Source organism: Suricata suricatta, chromosome 5, assembly GCF_006229205.1.
Source record: "Suricata suricatta isolate VVHF042 chromosome 5, meerkat_22Aug2017_6uvM2_HiC, whole genome shotgun sequence".
NCBI lineage: Eukaryota > Metazoa > Chordata > Mammalia > Carnivora > Herpestidae > Suricata > Suricata suricatta.
The window spans coordinates 127,445,185-127,462,847 of NC_043704.1; the positions used below are offsets into that span (position 1 = coordinate 127,445,185).

The 17,663-nt window shown below is 39.6% G+C and overlaps 1 protein-coding gene across 3 annotated transcripts in view; it reads right to left on the reverse strand.

The window, feature by feature from the left end:
- Positions 1 to 2,317: 2,317 nt before the first annotated feature.
- Positions 2,318 to 17,663, reverse strand: part of DNAJC13 (DnaJ heat shock protein family (Hsp40) member C13) — a 116,764-nt gene continuing 101,418 nt past the window's right edge. For all 3 annotated transcript variants that reach the window (XM_029940286.1, XM_029940284.1, XM_029940285.1), the window contains 8 exons: positions 16,187 to 16,356; positions 15,998 to 16,040; positions 15,494 to 15,667; positions 13,644 to 13,823; positions 13,236 to 13,376; positions 11,525 to 11,668; positions 9,048 to 9,147; positions 2,318 to 3,192 (listed from right to left, as the gene is read on the reverse strand). In XM_029940286.1, coding sequence (XP_029796146.1) covers positions 3,086 to 3,192; positions 9,048 to 9,147; positions 11,525 to 11,668; positions 13,236 to 13,376; positions 13,644 to 13,823; positions 15,494 to 15,667; positions 15,998 to 16,040; positions 16,187 to 16,356 — 1,059 coding nt within the window. In that variant the 3' untranslated portion in view covers positions 2,318 to 3,085. The remainder of the gene's footprint in view (positions 3,193 to 9,047; positions 9,148 to 11,524; positions 11,669 to 13,235; positions 13,377 to 13,643; positions 13,824 to 15,493; positions 15,668 to 15,997; positions 16,041 to 16,186; positions 16,357 to 17,663) is intronic.

The window sequence follows — 17,663 nt, forward strand, 5'->3', positions numbered from 1 at the left end:
TCATACCGTAGCTGCCGTAAATAACACTACAAAGAACACAGGGGTGCATGTATCTCTTCCAATCAGTGTTTTCATTTCCGTCAGACAGACACCCATGATGGAATCGCTGGCTCATATGTTAGTTCTATTTTTAATTTTTTGAGGAAGCTCTCTGTTTTCCACAGCGGCTGCACCAATTTACCTTTCTGTCAACAGGTATAAGGGTTTCCTTTTCTTCACATCCTCACCAATCCTTGTTATTTCTTGCCCTTTTGATACCAGACATCCTGACAGGTATGAGGTGATATCTCATGGTGGTTTTGATTTGTATTTCCCTGATAATTGGTGATGTTGAACATCTTTTCAATGTCCCAGTTGGCCATCTACGTATCTTCTTTGGAAATGTCTATACAGACCCTCTGCCCATTTTTTAAATGGACTTTTTGCTACTGAGTTCTTTACATATTTTGGATATTAACTCCTTATTGAATATATGATCTGCAGGTATTTCCTACCATTCAGTAGGTTGCCTTTTCGTTTTCCTGGTTTTCTTTGTTGTGCAGAAACTTTAGTTTGATGTAGTCCTACTTGTTTAGTTTTTTTTTTTTTTTGCTTTTTATTTCTGCAGGAAAGCATTTCTTTATAAAAGCATTTCCGTTACTATGTAGAATAGCAGCATTTTGTTAACTCTTGATGCATGAATGGATCGAGTCACATTGAACTTCCCTTATTTTTAATGTCACATGTCCTACAGACATGATGTGCTTCCAAACAAACAAAAAAAAAACCCCTGAGCACCCCCTGGTCTTGCCAAAGGGATGGTACTGAAGTCTAATCAAGCTTCCAGATGCAAAGGGCAGAGGAACAAACTGAAATGCACTAGGAATGTGTGATCAGTAACTTCAAGACCAAGAAAACCAACAAATGGTCTCCAGGCTTTCAACAAAGTTATAGGGAAAAGGGGGATGGAAAGGGAGTCACAAGCTTTAAAAAGACTCAGAAATATATTAAAAGGAAAAATGCAAGCCCAAAACCTAGGGATATACACTTGGATGATAAACTACAAAGGAACACAAGGAAGTATCAGACCACTGGCACTTTCAGGAGGCGCAAGTGGCCATGACTTTGTTGGGGGCGCCCAAAGGGCCTTCTGGAGATGGTAGTTTCGAGGGGGATTTGCCTTTTAACGACAAATTTGTTCAATGAGATTTTCTGTAGCTGTGTTTTGGTCTACAATAAAAAAGTGTTTAAACACAGAACAAAAAAAACCCTTGTTTTCCTAGTTACATACTGCTTCAGCTTGCTGCTGTGTTAGGATCATGGCTCAGGACAGACTTTGGTGTCAGGTCTAAGTAGGTTTGATTTCTTACTCTGTTACTTACTAGTTGTGTGTCTTTTACTAGGTTGCTTTGCCTCTCTGAGCCCCTGTTCTTCACCTGGAATATAAGAATTTTATCAGTTTCAAGTCCATAGGTTTGTTCTGAGGATTAAATGAGACTATGTATATATGAGTTTATAGAATGCTTGGCATACAAACAATGTTCAGTAAGAACGAGCTATTACTTAAATACCAGTGACTGTGGATTAATTTAAATAGCCCTTTAAATATCATAAATACAGTATTTATGTTCTCTTAGTATTTAAAGGAAATGTATTGATTTGTGCTCTCCCATACCACCTAATCCTAAATTAGCTGTTATAATTTCTTTTAGTGAACATATTTTTATGACAAGTATTGCCTAGAAACTAAAACCATAGTTGTATATTAAAATACATGCATGGGCATATTACTCTACAATCTCTGAGAGATGATGCAAAAGTCTGAATTAGGGACTTATGAGAATAAGTCTCCATTCCACTCTGCTTACACATCAACTACAGAATAAACTTGGCTCTTGCTGTCAAAGGCAATGTGGAGATGTGGGTATTTCCTCATTCTTTAGGAAGTGTTTGTACTGTTTATGTGTTTTTGTTTTCTTGCAGTTTTTGATCATACTAGGACACCTATGTGCTGAGATCTGTGTTATTTGAAATATGATCTCACATTAAATTTTTCTCGCCTTAAAAAATGTTAAAATTAATGTGTCTCACCCATTAGAAAACTAACAGTCTCTCCCATTCCTGAATTATTGAATAGAAAATAAACGAAATGCTAGGTTTCTGGAGATTTAGATGTGGCTGAAATATTACCGGAGGGCGTCAGGACCGATCAGATGTGTCGGCGTGGTCTGGACGAGGAGCTGTGGATGTGAGGAGAGGCCGTATTTATTCCTACGACTAGATCTGTCTTAGGAACAAGCAGCTCTTCGATGGTAAAAATTAAATTAGAACAAAAATATCTCATTAACAAAGCCGTCAATTCCCTTTATTTTTAAAATTTTATGTACACATATGAATGATCTGTATAATGTACATTCAATATAGAAAGCTTTATATATTCGATAATGTATAGAACATTTCACAATTACGCTAATCTCTTACATAACATCTTGACATCCGTTTTTAAAATTTTTTAATTTTTTTGCACAAGCTCCTTTTTCATTCAATTTGGTAAAGCCAGTTATACACACCGACGTGTACTGTGAGCTCTCAGAAGGTTACTGACTGAGGGGGGTACTGGTGAACAGGGGTGAAGACAAAACCTAATAGTGTTGGATGGTGGAGGGGGACAGTCACAGGAACTCAGTGCAGGAGACGGAAGCACTGTCTTCCGGGGACAAGTGACCTACTCCGACTTCTGTAGATTACAGTCCAACCCCACAGTCACGCTAATTCAAAAAAAACATTATAAAAACTAGGAAGAAAAGTTTTGTCTTTTTGATTCACAGTCTTGTAAACAGATACAAAGGAACAGAATGTGCTTACATACATCAAGAAAAAAAACTTCTTGTTTACCCACTTAGGTTGATCCACAGAGTGCTTTCTTACAACGTGATATAATTAGAATCACTGACTTTTTTTCCTAAATAAAAATATATTTATAGAAAAAGGAATAACACTGTCATGAAACCAGGAGAAAGGCAGTAAGAGTTTGCTTCAACGTATCAGCTGGAGGAATGTGGACTGGGCACTGGCCTGTCAGCATTTACTGTCTCTCACAAAGGTGTCAAGTCTGATAGCCAAGGTCACCTGCCTCGTGGTCTACAGGAGGCGGCAGGTTAGACATGACTGATGAGGATGTCCCTGCAGTAAGGTAGCCAGCAACTCCAGGTCCTGCAAAAGAGAAAGGAAAACACACACCTTCTAGAGGGCAGAGTCGTGTGAGAACACCTTTACAAGAAGGTCAGAAGCTAGTCAAGCACCTGATCACACCTTAACAGACAAACACCCAGTGCCCTTTTCAAGGTACGTCTTTACTATATGACAAAGTTAAAAATCATTTCAAAATTGATGCTGGACAGTGACACTGGTGTGGAAACATGGAAAATTGGCCTTTCTCAATTCAGGGAATTCAATGTTTCAAAAAATCCCGGGCACTGAAGGACAGCTATGTCACATGGGGAGGGGGAAAAAAGGAACAAGTAGAGGAAAGAAACTCCATACTCAGTCAGCCCATCCAAAAGTCATACTTGATGAAATGCCCAAGAAATACACTTTATCAACATTCAAGTTAACCTACTTTCATTTGGTGCAGAGAAATGCTGTTATAACCAGTAACACCAAATGAAGAAGGGCTGCTACACTGACGTCTCTAAAAAAAAAAAAGGAAGGCTCTGGACATTTGTCACAGGTTAAAACAAGAACGCTATGGGAAAAGATAACAATATTTTCATTTTGTAGGTCTTCCTTGATTCTAAGAGTCTCTACTGCACAGAAATGGTATATATGCCAGCATTTATCACGATGTGTCCTATAAGCAATGTAGATACTGGCTCTAGCCCTCCAGTTTATCGTAAACATTGCAGAGACAATAACATCCCAGAAGCACTGCACAGACTGTACAGAGTACTTGCAAGAGACATTGTAGCATAATACCGCAAACTGAGCAATACTGTTAGCTAAAACTATAGGAAATAAGGCAAACAGCTAAGGAACATCAAGGTTAGAACTAGAAAGGCAGTGGGAGCGGCATGCATTTAGCAAAATGGTTCTCTACCTGCTTCAGAGAGCTACACAGAAGTTAGCAAGCTGCCTGGCAGAGCGGATCTAAAGCCCGCTCCTGAGGTGAAGGGGGCTGCTGCCAGTTAGAAGGGAAGGAGAGACACCTGAGGGGAAAAAAGAAATATAAGCAGCAAGGGAAGTTATAAGGAAGTGCAAACAGCAGAGCAGTTTGATGAAGGCTAAGGCATAACAGGGTCTAATGTAGGACAAAAGGGGCACAATTCAGATTCATCTTGTGTTTCACCGTACAAGCACTTGTATCCGGGACGTGAAATGGCTCGCACCACTGAGCGCACTCTGCATTGTATGTAATTATACAGCCAGAGACAGTTCGACCTGCGTGAGCTGTAACATGTGCACTCAGAACCCTAAACTTCGAGAAGTCGGAAAAAGGATTTTCCCATTTTAAGGCACTGTAAGGCCTCCATCTACCAACTCCTCCCTTCTGCCAAGCAGGGTGCCAGGCCTTCCGCAGACTGCTCAGGAGAAGACCGCTGGGTCAACATACCCCCTTAGCAAGGCAGTTCAGAGCTGCAGCACCAACTGTTAACATCACTTTCCGCCAACCTATCACCCTTTAAACCTTAGGCAGCGGCAGGATTACCACAGATCTATTAAGTGGCTCTCACCAAAGACAGAAGCTGTAGGCATAAACCCCCAAACACCCTGGCTTGGTAAGGTTCCCAAGTCCTTCCAATTGTGGACTCAACTTGGTCACATCAATGAGCAGACGATGAGACCAAATCATGAATGCTACGCGTAGAACACAGACGAAGGCTACTGTTCTTGCACGGCGGCGTGACAGATCACAGGGGTGCTGCTGGGTATTTTACATCAGAGAGAAACACAGCAGCATCTGCTGGACACCACACAACCACTTGCAAGTTGTTTGGACCTAATACTTCAGCTTCACTATTAGATTATTTCTTTTGGCCTAGCAGTAGATGGGGAAAAAAATAATAATAATTATGACATTGATGGCACTGTGAACTGAGGAAAGCTTGGGAACTTCTGGGCTCTAATTAAATTGTGACATGACAGGCTTAGAAGGATCACCCACAAGAGACCAAATTCTGGCCCCACCGTGTGCCACTTGAGGAAAAGACAAACCCATTCCTGGATATTTCTGTAAATAAGTCTGAAATGCTCTTTCCCTCTCACCCCTGGCTTCTCCTTTAGAACATGTCTGGCTAGAATGAGAACAGAGCAGTTGCGTTCTTTCTCCAGGGAAAGGTGGGAGGAGAGAGTGGGGGCTGCAGAAATGGGTCACGTGGCAACAGTGTGCCAGGCTGCCAGACTTAAGATGGAAAATTACCAAAGAACCCTGCAAAATGAACTGGCTGCCAACAACGTAGTGGAGAGAGTGTGGGCTTTGTTGAAATGAACATGAGAGTCCCTGCAGGGAAAACAGAAGAAGGAAGGTCTGCCTCAGCAGTCAGTGTCCTGTAGTAAACTGACCACCTTAGGGAGTCTTTCCTAACATCGCTCACATTGTATAGTCTTGGGACAGGTGTATAAAGAAAGACACAAGGCAAAAGAAAAGTCCTAACTCATAATGAACCAATGGACTGGTTTGAGGAGAGCCCTAAGAAGTGCATCCACCCTACCTTTAATGACCCCAGGAAGCCAAATTACCTATGCCACATGCCTCTAAATAGATAGAGGGGTGTGTGTTTGAATAAAGTTCTTCATCTCCAATTCCAATTACATGTGTGCCTATACAAAGGTCTTCATCATCAAGTCCCACTCCTTGCCCTGCTTCTCTTCCTTTCCCTGCTGTTCCTTCTTCCTCTATACTGATTTTCTAGGTGATATAATTTGAGGATTTTTCCTGCTAAAATAATTTTTACAGGGCTTTGAGCTCTTCTAGAACCTAACAAATGGCTAAGTAACTGAGGGCCCCAGTTTCTGCACTGTGGGTAAAACTGCATTGAGACACATTTAGATAAGCATTTATCATAAAACAAAACAAGCCTGTCAGGAAAAAGAGCCTATGGAACCAACTGAGCCTTATCTAAATTCATCCACAAGGAGTAATCCTGCCTTGGGGTGCCTGGGTGCCTCAATCAGTTAAGCATCTGGCTTTGGCTCAGGTCATGATCTCACGTTCGTGGGTTCAAGCCCTACACTGGGTTCCGTGCTGACAGCTAGCTCAGAGCCTTGAGCCTGTTTCAGATTCTGTGTCTCCCTCTCTGTCTGATCCTCCCCTGCTCACACTGTCTGTCTCTCAAAAAATAAAAACATTAAAAAAAAAAAAGAGTAATCCCGCCTAGGACATTTTATCTACATCCCAATCCGGATATGTGTCTGAATGATATCTGCTCAGCAGCCAGGGTAAAGAAAATAATTATCGTATTTTTGGTCATTCTTATCCTACTTTGAAAGACTAATCAACTTTCCTCTATCTTTCACCATTTCCTAAACAAAATTCACTTGCTAAACTCACCATCAGTATTTCAGAAAAATGGCTAGTAAAGTGCATTTCCACAGCACCTTCATTTGCACACAGGGCACAATGAGAATCTCCTCCAGGCTGTGGGTAGGGTGGGGTAAACCCTAATCAATTAAAATTCCAACTCAATGCAACATTGTATACATTCCACAGAGTTCTGCATAATGTGATTTTACCATTACCAGAATAACTTGCCCCTTTTATCAAACACATGACACAATACAAAAAGCATCAATGGAAAAGCTCACGCACATAAAAGAAAACGCTTGACAACCTAAACAATGAGTAGACAATTCAAGAGGTAGTGCTTTGACTCTTTACACAGTCCTTTCAAAACAAGGAGAGCCAATGGGAAAATCTGAAACAACTAACATCTCAAGAAAAGAACATCCCAGATTGATGATGTGCTAAGAACTGGACAGTTCCAGGGCCAACACAGTTCTGGGCTAGTCTAGACTGTCCCTAGGTGTGCCTGCAGGCTTCTGGGGGCCTGCAGGACAGCCACAATAACACCACGCCATTTCCAAGCTGGGATTTATACCATCTTCCCTGGACCACCTTTGTACAGAACCTGCTGCCCTGAGTGGGCCCAGAGGAGGATGTAAACCCCAGCTTTTCTTCTTCCCCACCTCTTTTCCATCGCCTAGAGCTCATCATAGTTGCTTCTCACACCTCATTCAGAAGCCACCCCAGGGATCCAAGTAAAAAGAAAGGCACAAACAGGAACCTTTTTAATCTCTGTACTTTTTTCTATAGTTATTAGCAAATGTAAATAAAGATTTCTAAAGGAAAATTCTCTAAAGATAAATCCCTGTCTCTTCTGTATTCTAACCACTGACTTTTTGACCCACATCCCATTACTAAGTCAAGGACCATCTAAAGGCTTTTATTCCATCAAGTCAAGTCAATGAACACTAAGCACAATGGAGAATACAACAAATTAGAAAGGTGTCCCTGTAGAAAAGCTTATAATCTACATCTTTTTATATTTCAGGGCCAAACTGTTAGGTATGGAGTTAATTCTTAGCTGGAAAAAAAAAATAAGATAGATTTTCTAGTTACAACATCCTTATATACAAAGTAATGAATATTAATGCCACAAAAAGGTGATATTACATAAACTTTTGGAAAAAGACTCTAAAGAAGTAAGTTTTTAGTGTGCCTACTATACAACATACTCTTTCTTAGAAGCTACAGCTTCACCTCAAATTTGAGATAGAGATATGAGATAGACAAAGACCATTTTCTAGATATTTCTCTCCATAGAAATCACAGGACAGGCATGGAAAAGTTAGAAGGGAAACGTAGGACACTTCTCTTAATGTACATGCAGGACGGGCAATAAAAGCACCGCATGTTTACAAATGTTAGGGCTCTCCTTATAAGTTTTAGTGGATGAATATTAAGGTTTTCATAGTGAAGAAGCAAGCAGTAGGGCCACAACAGACTAAAATTAAAACCAAGCAAAAAATTCTCTAAAGTCCCCATTTTTGAATACTCGAGATTTAGTCTTCGTGGTTTATAAACGTCTATTCCAGCAATCAGGATTACTCAATTACAATGGCATGAAAACCACTGGGTACTGTTTTTCTCTCAATTTACCTACATCATCTCTGGTAAGAGGAGGACGCAGAATGGATTTTTGTGTATATATACATATATCTATCTATATCTATCTCTATATAGATAGATACACACACACATACACACACACACACACACACACACACACACACACACACACACACACACACTCGAGCAGATGGCAAAAACCACCTGTTATTCCTAAGGTTAATTTCAAACTGAGAACTTTTATACCAGAGACTACATTTCATCTTCAGATATAGCAACGGAATGGTACGACTTTTTTTTTAAACAGAAGCCAATATGAAAACAAATATTCTAAAATTATTATGCAATTAGTGTCAAACAGACAAATGTCCTGAGCTTCAAAAACATATTATCATTTGATCCCTAGACACTAAAATGTCCTTTCCCTTTATGGCACCCACATACTTCTTCCTACAAGAGGAAAATTGTAAATATTTTATAAAACTACAGATTAATCACTGGAAACTTAGAAGAAAAATATTTCACAGATGAATGTTCATATTTGGAGTTTCAATCTGTTATTTTAACAGAAATGGAAAATAGCAAATGTGATCATGTTTCCGACACTGATATTTCTGAGTAGTTAATTCTCTAATCTTTCTACATGTTCAAGATAAACACTTCAACACAGTCATGCTCCAAATATAACCCATGACACCATCAATTCACTGGGTCAAAGCTGAGCAAAGTCCACATTTCAGTCAGCACACATTCGACACAATAGCAGCTGACATCTGCTAGGGCTAAGCCCAGAGGTCCACTGCATGCCCAGAGACCCTCCAAGACAGGTGGTCAGTAGCCTAGGAATACACTCTAAATGCTATTTTCAGTTTAGTCAGGGCAAAAGGAAGGTTCCAGTGACGTCTGCCATATGTTTTAGAGTAACCAATTAGGTGTGGATTACCTGTGAGGTATCCTGCTGTTTGTGACTCAGAAATAAACAAATCATGTTTCTGATCCTTGAAAGCACTCCAGACGGAAGAACGAGACAAGATTTCATTCACCTAGGGAAGTAAAACAAACTCTTTAAACATAATGAATTAAGTTAGCCTCATTTCTAAGGACTGGGTGTTAGAAGAAGAACCAAAGAGAAAAAAACAAACTTCTCAGACAGAAGGAAAGTAAGCCAAGGAAAGATCCAAAGATGGACATTCAGCAAATGCTCTATGCCAGGGACAGGGACATCTCATCAAGCCAGATCCAAAGAAAAAGACCTTAAGTCAGGCTCCCCTCTAGAGCTGGACACTATTATTTAAAGTTATAATTTACTGGCTTGTTATTTGGGCAGGAAGATTTTCTTGTGATAGTAACAACTGGCTGACAGTGTGGCATAAGCTCATGAAATTATTTCCAAGGAAGGGGTCTAGGGAGAAGACGCTATAAACTCAAGCTAAAACTTAAAGCAGTCTTGGGGCTCCTGGGTGGCTCAGTCTGTTGAGTGACTGACTCTTGATTTCAGCTCAGGTCATGATCTCGCGGTTTCTGAGTCTGAGCTCTGTGTCGGGCTCTGAGCTGACAGCCTGCCTCCCTCCCTCTCTGTCACTACCCAACTTGTGCACGTAATCTCTCTCTCAAAATAAATTCAAAAACCTTAAAGCAGTCTTTCAAATTATGGGTTGTGACCTTTGAGAAATTTATGAAATCGATGAAGAGGATTTGATCAGCATGCTTGAGGTAATAGGTTAATATAAAAAGCATCAGAGTACCCAATGTAAAATGGGTAAATACTCATCTTTGATGTATATACAGGTAAGTACAAATAACATGTGTGTGTAAACTATACTGGACTAAGACGAAAGACTTATTTTTGTGTGATACAGATTTAAAAAAAACGTTTAGGAAATTCCAACTTAGAGGCTTTTACGTATCAACATTCAGATCAAATATTTACTGGGTACCTCATATGTGGAGGCACATGGGACACAAAGATGTGAGACAGTCTCTGTCTCTGAAGTGCTCGTAGTCTAGTCTAGCAGCGGAGATAGTGTCAGCTAATTTGATGGCAGGTATTAGAGATCTATCTGGGGACATGCGAGTCCAAGAAGCTCCTGTTCTGACCTTGGAAGCACCACTGGAAATAATTACTTGTGAAGGTCGTAGAAGATCTGCTAGTTTGGAAACTATCACTGTTTCCTCCCCCTTGAAATTGGAGGATGGGTGTCAGGGTTACTTGCCTAATTTCATCAAGAGGAATCCTGAGGCAGGCTGAGGGTAAGACAACTGCCTGTACATGGTACACAGGAGCACCTCTGCTTGGCAAGTTCAGAACACCTGCAGGAAAGCCCCCTAATACTTCTAAACATATAGTTAAAGAATGACTGCAGCAAGTATGTTTTCTTTCTTAAATAATATTAGACTCTTCAAATGGTGATACTGATAGAATAGGGAAGGGCATAAAAATGTTTCTGCAGTTAGCCTTGAGACAAACACAGTGAAATCACTAAAAGAAAACTTTAAATCAATTTAAACCTATGAAAGAACATAAGTAGATAGTAACAATCCCAGTGTCTATCATTGGATAAATGTACAAATCGTGGCATATACATACAGGAATACTTTAGCCATAAAAAGGAATGAAGCACTGATACATGCTCTAATAACATGATGAATCTTAAAAACATGCCACGTGACAGAAGCCAGACACAAAAGGTCATATATTGTATGACTCCACTTATATGAAATATTCAGAATCGGTCAATTCACAGATAACAAAGTGGTGGCTCCAGAGGCTGAGGGGAGGGACAAATGGGGAGTCACTGTTTAATGGGTATAGAGGCTTCTTTTGGGGTGATAAAAATGTTTTGACAGAGGTAGGGTGGTGGTTGCATATCACTGTTAATATAAAAAACACAAATTAATCGTTCACTTTAAAATGGTTAATTTTATGTTGTGTAAATTTCACATTAAACAAACACAGAGCGAGAGTGCATTAGTAGACAATGTTGGATAGTAACACTGAATGAGGAACTCTTCAGAAGCAATAAGAAGAATAAAACCAGAGAGGAATATTGAATTACTGGGCTGTCTTAAAGTCAGGAGATGCATGTAGCTGACACACATTTTAAGTGTTAATAAAGAAAGGGGATAAAACTAAAACAGTGCTCTAAAACGGCATACTGGGATTGTTAATGAACGTGCTTACCACTATCCAGCAATACGTGCTAGAACTCAACCCTTAACCAGCACAAAATGCTCACTCAATATTCTTTAGCATTCTTCTTCTTGAATGGATAACATACTATCAGTACTCAAAGAAAGAAGCCTCCCATGTGACTATCTGAGTATATGAGGATAGGAGCAGAGATCATCCAGCCAAGACACTTGCTTTGGAGAACACCCTGTCGAAGCCAGCAAATCCAAGTCACCCTTGTGTAGACTCACCTGTTCTCCATGCTGCAGGCTTCGAGTCATGGCCTTGAGAGCTTTAACAATCTGAGCTTTAGTGGCTGCAGGGCTGTCGAGATTTTCAAGGCCAATGCCTTCAAGTAATTTTAAGAGGTATGGGACCAAATCTACTTTCAGGGCCTAGAAAAGAATATGAAGCATACCATAAAAATATGCTGAAAACAATGTAAACCATACACTGAAGAAACAATTTCACCCCCAGAACCATACCTGGAAGAAGACATCCTCCTGTCTTTCATTTAAATCTTTAGATCAAGATTTCTTTTATAGATCTAATAATAATGACACTCTTATTTAAGGAGATTTTATGTCATGCCATCAACTCTTCTAAATGTTTCAGACTCATTATTTTATTTAATCCTCACAACAAATAATGATATATGCACTACTATTATTATTGATGGAAAAAATGCACAGAGGATGAAACCTGTTGATGGCTAACAGGCAGTGATGCAATCTCTATCTGGATCTAGAGTGCAGAACACGAGCTTTTAGCCACTACCCTGAGCTGCCTCTTCTAATGACACCATAATGGGCACAAGATTTAAAATATCTTAATATTTTTTCACATTTTCTTAAAACATCAATTTTTGCATTCACCATACACTTCCTGTCAGCCTAAAATTAGCTAGCTAATATTCTAGTACCACACAGTTTTCACTACCCACCCTAAAACTGAGAGGGATGAGATAGGAGTAACTAACACTCAGTGGGTATACCATCCACAGATACCATTCTCCTAACAACCCTGTGAAGTAGTTAGAATTTTATTTCACAGATGAGAAATCTGATGTACATTTGTGCATCATGTCTGAGGTCACACAGCCATCAAGTGGTAGCACTAGCTCAAGTTTTCTCCAATACGACACCTCCTCCCCTCCAGCCAATTTTAAGTTTGAACTCCAGAGCATCCAATTACCTCCTTGAGATGCACCCAGTGCTTCTGACCTGCTTAAATGAGGGGCAAATGGTAGGTGGGAATAGGCGATGGGAGAGGAAAGGGGCTGGGAAATTAGGAGGACCAGATACAAAAATGCAGGGCCCTGTACTGAGGTAAGGATGTCAGCTGTCACCTTGTCATCTGGTGGAAATGGAAAGCCAATGAAGAGCTTTTAAGATGAACAGTGACCCAGATATATTTAAGAGTTACATTTTAGAAAGATCACTTTTACAATGGTTTTTGCTCCTTCAGTGTCTGTCTACACTACATTCGAACCCACCAAGTCATATTTGGGTAGTCTCTTTGCAAAAAACAAACAAAAAAACAGTAGAAATCTTGGTATGTTTCTTAAATATGACTTAAGAAATGAAGGAATCACTAAACAGAGTGCATCTTTCCAAAGAGAATGAAGCAAATTTGACAATGTAAATTTAAGAATAAATGGTTAGCAGAAAACCAAAATTTAAAATTTAAATATCACAAAAGTACTCTGAAGTTGGTTAAGATTTTGACAGCTCACCCACCTTTCTGTGTGTGTGTGTGTGTGTGTGTGTGTGTGTGTGTGTGTGTACAGAGAGGCATGTGCCTATTTGTATACAACATATAAAATCATGCATGCACAAACCCCCAGATTATCTCCTTACCAAATCCAAGTCAGAAAACCAAATCAATGCTAAACAAGTGAAAATCTATTTGCCTGATATGTTTGTTTTCTTAAAATAGTACCGAATCTAGAAAGTCACTTACTTGTGCTACTAATTCATTCTGCTCCTTTTGAAACATTCGATTAATTGCTTCACAGGCTAGACCAATAGTATCTGGTCGTTTTTTCATTCCATTCATCAGTGGGCCAATGGTCTCCAAAGATGCCATGGCTCGAACACACAGCTAAGCGCCCAAGAAAAGATTACTTGTAACAGCATGGTAAATACAATAATAAAATATTCGAATAACCTACATTCAGCTCAAGTTTAATAACAAACTCAGTCAAATTCAGTCTCCTGTTAATTACATCATTTAAACTAGTTTAAGAGTTGTTACAATACCGAAAGGCACGTGGTAGGAAGGGGATGTGGACTGCAAAATTCATTCATCAGGAAGAGGAAGCATAAATAAATTGCAGATTTATAAGCTACTAAATGGATTCATCACTACCTCGTTTTCAGACAGGGCATGGACAACACGGATGGCACTCTTAGGAATGGCATTGTTCCTATGATTCATTGCCTGGATCACTTTGGGGAGGTGGCCCAATGGCGGGACCTGGTCAGCCAGCTGAGGCTGTGCATTGAAGAGACATACTGTTGCCATTGTCAAAGTTTCCAAAGTTTCTCCCTGGTAGAAAACAAAGAAACTATAAAACACTGACAAAGTTAAGTCCTAAACATCCTTGGAAACTATTTGGTGTTCTACCCTAGAGATCTACAAGTTCTAAGTGCTGATTTTTTAAACTGATTCATCAATCCTAAGAAAATAACAATCTTCCCATCTTAAAAAAAAGGCATGAATTCAAAGTCAAAGAACTTTAAGTGATCTTTTTAAATGTTTATTTTTGAGAAAGACAAGAGCAAGAGAGCGTGCGCATGCTAGCAGGAGAGGGGCAGAGAGAGAGGGGGAGACACAGAATCCAAAGCAGGCTCGAGTTTCTGAGCATCAGCAGAGAGCCTCATGCGGGGCTCGAACCCATAAACCTGAGCAGAAATCAGATACTGAACCAAATGAGCCACCCAGGAACCCCAAGAATGTGATCTCTTAACCTAAGCAGCCTTTCACTGGGCCAGGTTATATCTCATTTCTGTTGCAGGTTTAAGAGATCATCTCCCAGAAGTTATTACTAGAAAGTTTTAGTCAGTGTTATAGAAAGGTCAGTATCAGGGAGCATCAAGAGTTCAGGAGAATGCAGAACTTGTGAAATATGTATCCCAGTTCTATGAAAAATCCTACTGAACTGGTTTGGCTGTCATAAAGCACTTTCTATTGTGGATTGCAAAAATCTGTAACTTGTTTCGTTTTATGCAGATGTATACACTCACAGCATCTGAAACAAACATGGAAATTGGGATGGGCCCCAAAACAAAAGTGATACAGGAAGAAAACATGTTTTCCCAAAGGTGCTGTTTTTTGAGGATTTTTTTTTTTAAGGAAACTATGTATGTAGCAAAAATCCTAGTAAAGAGAAAATGGGACTATGAAAAGTGACATATGCAAACTAATAATACTTTCTAAGTTGTACTAAGCTAATGACTAGTGATTCCTAGGTACTTGACATGTGCCAGACATTATGCTAAGTACTCTCGATAAATCAAAACTCATTAAAACCTCAGCCTTAGGGACAGATGCTGTAATCGTTCTATAAATGAGACAGAGCCATGAAGTACTGCTCAAGGTTACAGAGCTGGTCAGTGGTGGAGCTGGTAAAGAGATCCAGAACCATCGAGTAACACAGCTTGGGCTCTTTATCATCTTGCTCCATGGTCAGCCTGTTTAATACTGCCAACAGTCACGTACATCGGATTATTTTTACTCTAAAGGTTTAAATAACAAAACCTTATATACTGGAAGGCTACTTCTTCACTCCTGCCCATCTAGTAGCCTTTGCCTTTGAGCACAGACACTAGGTCCACTTGTACAGTTACTCTCTTCTCCATGTCTCTCACAAGGGTCACATATGGAAGGCTGAGTCAAGCACACTAGCAGGACACACTTCCAGAGGAATACTGAATGTTTGTTTTTTTCCTTAAAATAATACAACCATTGGAGATGGAGTTGCAGATACCTTCTTTAGAGTCTCTATAGTTGTCAAAAATAGCAATTTTTCAAGGTAGGCATCTCCAATTTTGGTTCAGGAATAATCATGTTCACTTTTGAATATGCCCCAAAAAAAGATGAACGGGCAAAGGTAGCCGATTCTTAACATACGGGCACTGAGGATGCTGTTTTCACAGAAACCCCATCGCTGTATTTAGCAAGCTACTGGAAATGCCTTGCTGATGGCTAAAGCTTACGTGAGGATTGTTCTTCTCCAGGAGCTCAGTTAACTTTTCTAACAGTGCAATAAGGAATTCTCTAGGCTTTCTGAGAACCCAAGCTGGCTGTGCAATAAAGATTCTCAAGAAAACTCCTCCAACAGCAAGTTCACCCTCTGCTTCTCCAAACACCACCGCAAAATCTTCAGGTAACTTTAAAGAAAGAAAGAAAGAATCAAGTCACTAAATCATTAGTCACACATGACACAAAAAATGCAAATCCCATTAAATAGCCATTAATATAATCAAATTTAATTATTCTAGTTTTTTATATAATCCCTTAATAAAATGCACTAACTTAATAAGTGAATATTCAATTTTTAAATTTCAAACCTGACTTCCCAGGCGAATTCTTAAGTGTCTTAATGACAAAGTGTCTAACAGTCATCAAACTGACTCAGTAGGAATTAGAAAACAACAACAAATCCACAAAAAATACAGTAAAATGTAAAATTCCCTCCTCTGAATAAAAGTACATTTTACCTTCCAATTTACATCAGGGTTATCTCGCTGATTTTTAAAGTGCCTTGGGTGAAAAAAAAAGCAAGAGGATAGAATATCAAACTTCAGTCACAAAACGCACTTTCATCAATCCTTAGAATAAATATTGGGTGATGGACAACATGGGGAACATTTGTCCTTTTTGGCGATTTACCTGAAGGCGTTACTTACTCTAGCATCATCTCTCTAACTGTTGTAGACACTTTATCTCTGGAGCTATCATTCCAAATTAACTCAGGATTTTCATGAGTTCCTTCAAAAATATGTACAGCAGCTTCAGGGTTGTCTCTCATGGCATCCATGAAAACGCTTGGTAGGAATTTCATTAATGTAATGCGGACCTATATAGGGGGTTTGAGAAAGAAAAGAGACCTATTGGACAGCTCAGTGTTGGGGTGTTCTGTGTATCTCTAGAATATGATACTGTTGTGTTTTGTGGTGTGGCTGGTCTGGGCTATAACTATTATCCAAATGTTCTGGAGTGGGAGAAGAGATCAACCTGAGTTTATGCAAAGGTAACTTTAACAAGTCTTCCTACTTACCTATTCAGTTTCATTTCCTCTCTGCCTCAAATTTAAGGTATCTGAAGAAATTCAAAACTGCGGACGCATATATGGTCGAGAGCACACCCTGCTGGACCATGCCCTGCACACGCTGTTCCTTCTTCCCAGAATACTCTTATTTGGGTATTCTGGGTCTGTCCTCCCAACTCTCCTCCACGCCCCCTGCCTTTGGAAACAAATTTTTCTCATGCTGCTGCCTTTGGGTCTTTCAAGTATTTTTTAGTGTATCTATTTTGCTATACTATGTTTTTACACTATATTGCACCTTTTTCCAAAAAGGACTTAAAATGCAGCTTTAAAAATAATATAGGGGCACCTGGCTCACTCAACTGGTAGAACATGCGCCTCTTGATCTTGGGGTCATGAATTCGAGTCTCAGATTGGGTGTAGTGATTATGTTTAAAAAGTAGCAATAACAATAATACATCCCAAACACACATACACACAAACTGTGTGGATGAGGCATTAAGACAAAGGGAAAATTAAGGTTGGGAAGTTTTCTGCTGAAGTCTTCACATGATTTTTCTCCTTTATATCACTCCAGCCTGTGCTCAGACTAATCAACTGGAAAGCTTTCCTGCCCTGGTCTGTCTCACTCCTTGCCTGTATTCTCAGGCCCTAGCGTGTAGCAGAGAGTCAAAAACTTATTTGAATGATGACTAATATGAAGCCAGCCACAAAGGAAATAAAAAACTCTATATAATTGATAGTGATATACTACAAATTTAGTTCTGCACTTCCTATGCAGCCAATGAACTAAAGGAAACTATATCAGTTACATAATAGAGAACATCCACTAGTAATTATTTCACTTTTCTTGATCATGACAGAATTCAATTAGAAAGCAAGCACTCACTGATATTATTAAATACGTCAGTAAAACAATTGCCATTAGCCAAATTCTTTGACCATAAGCCTTCAGAGTTCTGTTCAGGTTACTTAGTTATTTGAGAACAGGGCTGGGACACTAGGAGCCAAATCTGGCCTGCCACCTGTTTTGTATATAAAGGTTTACTGAAATACAGACACAACCATTTACACAGTTACAGTCTATGGCTGCTTTCCTATTACAAGGGCACAGCTGA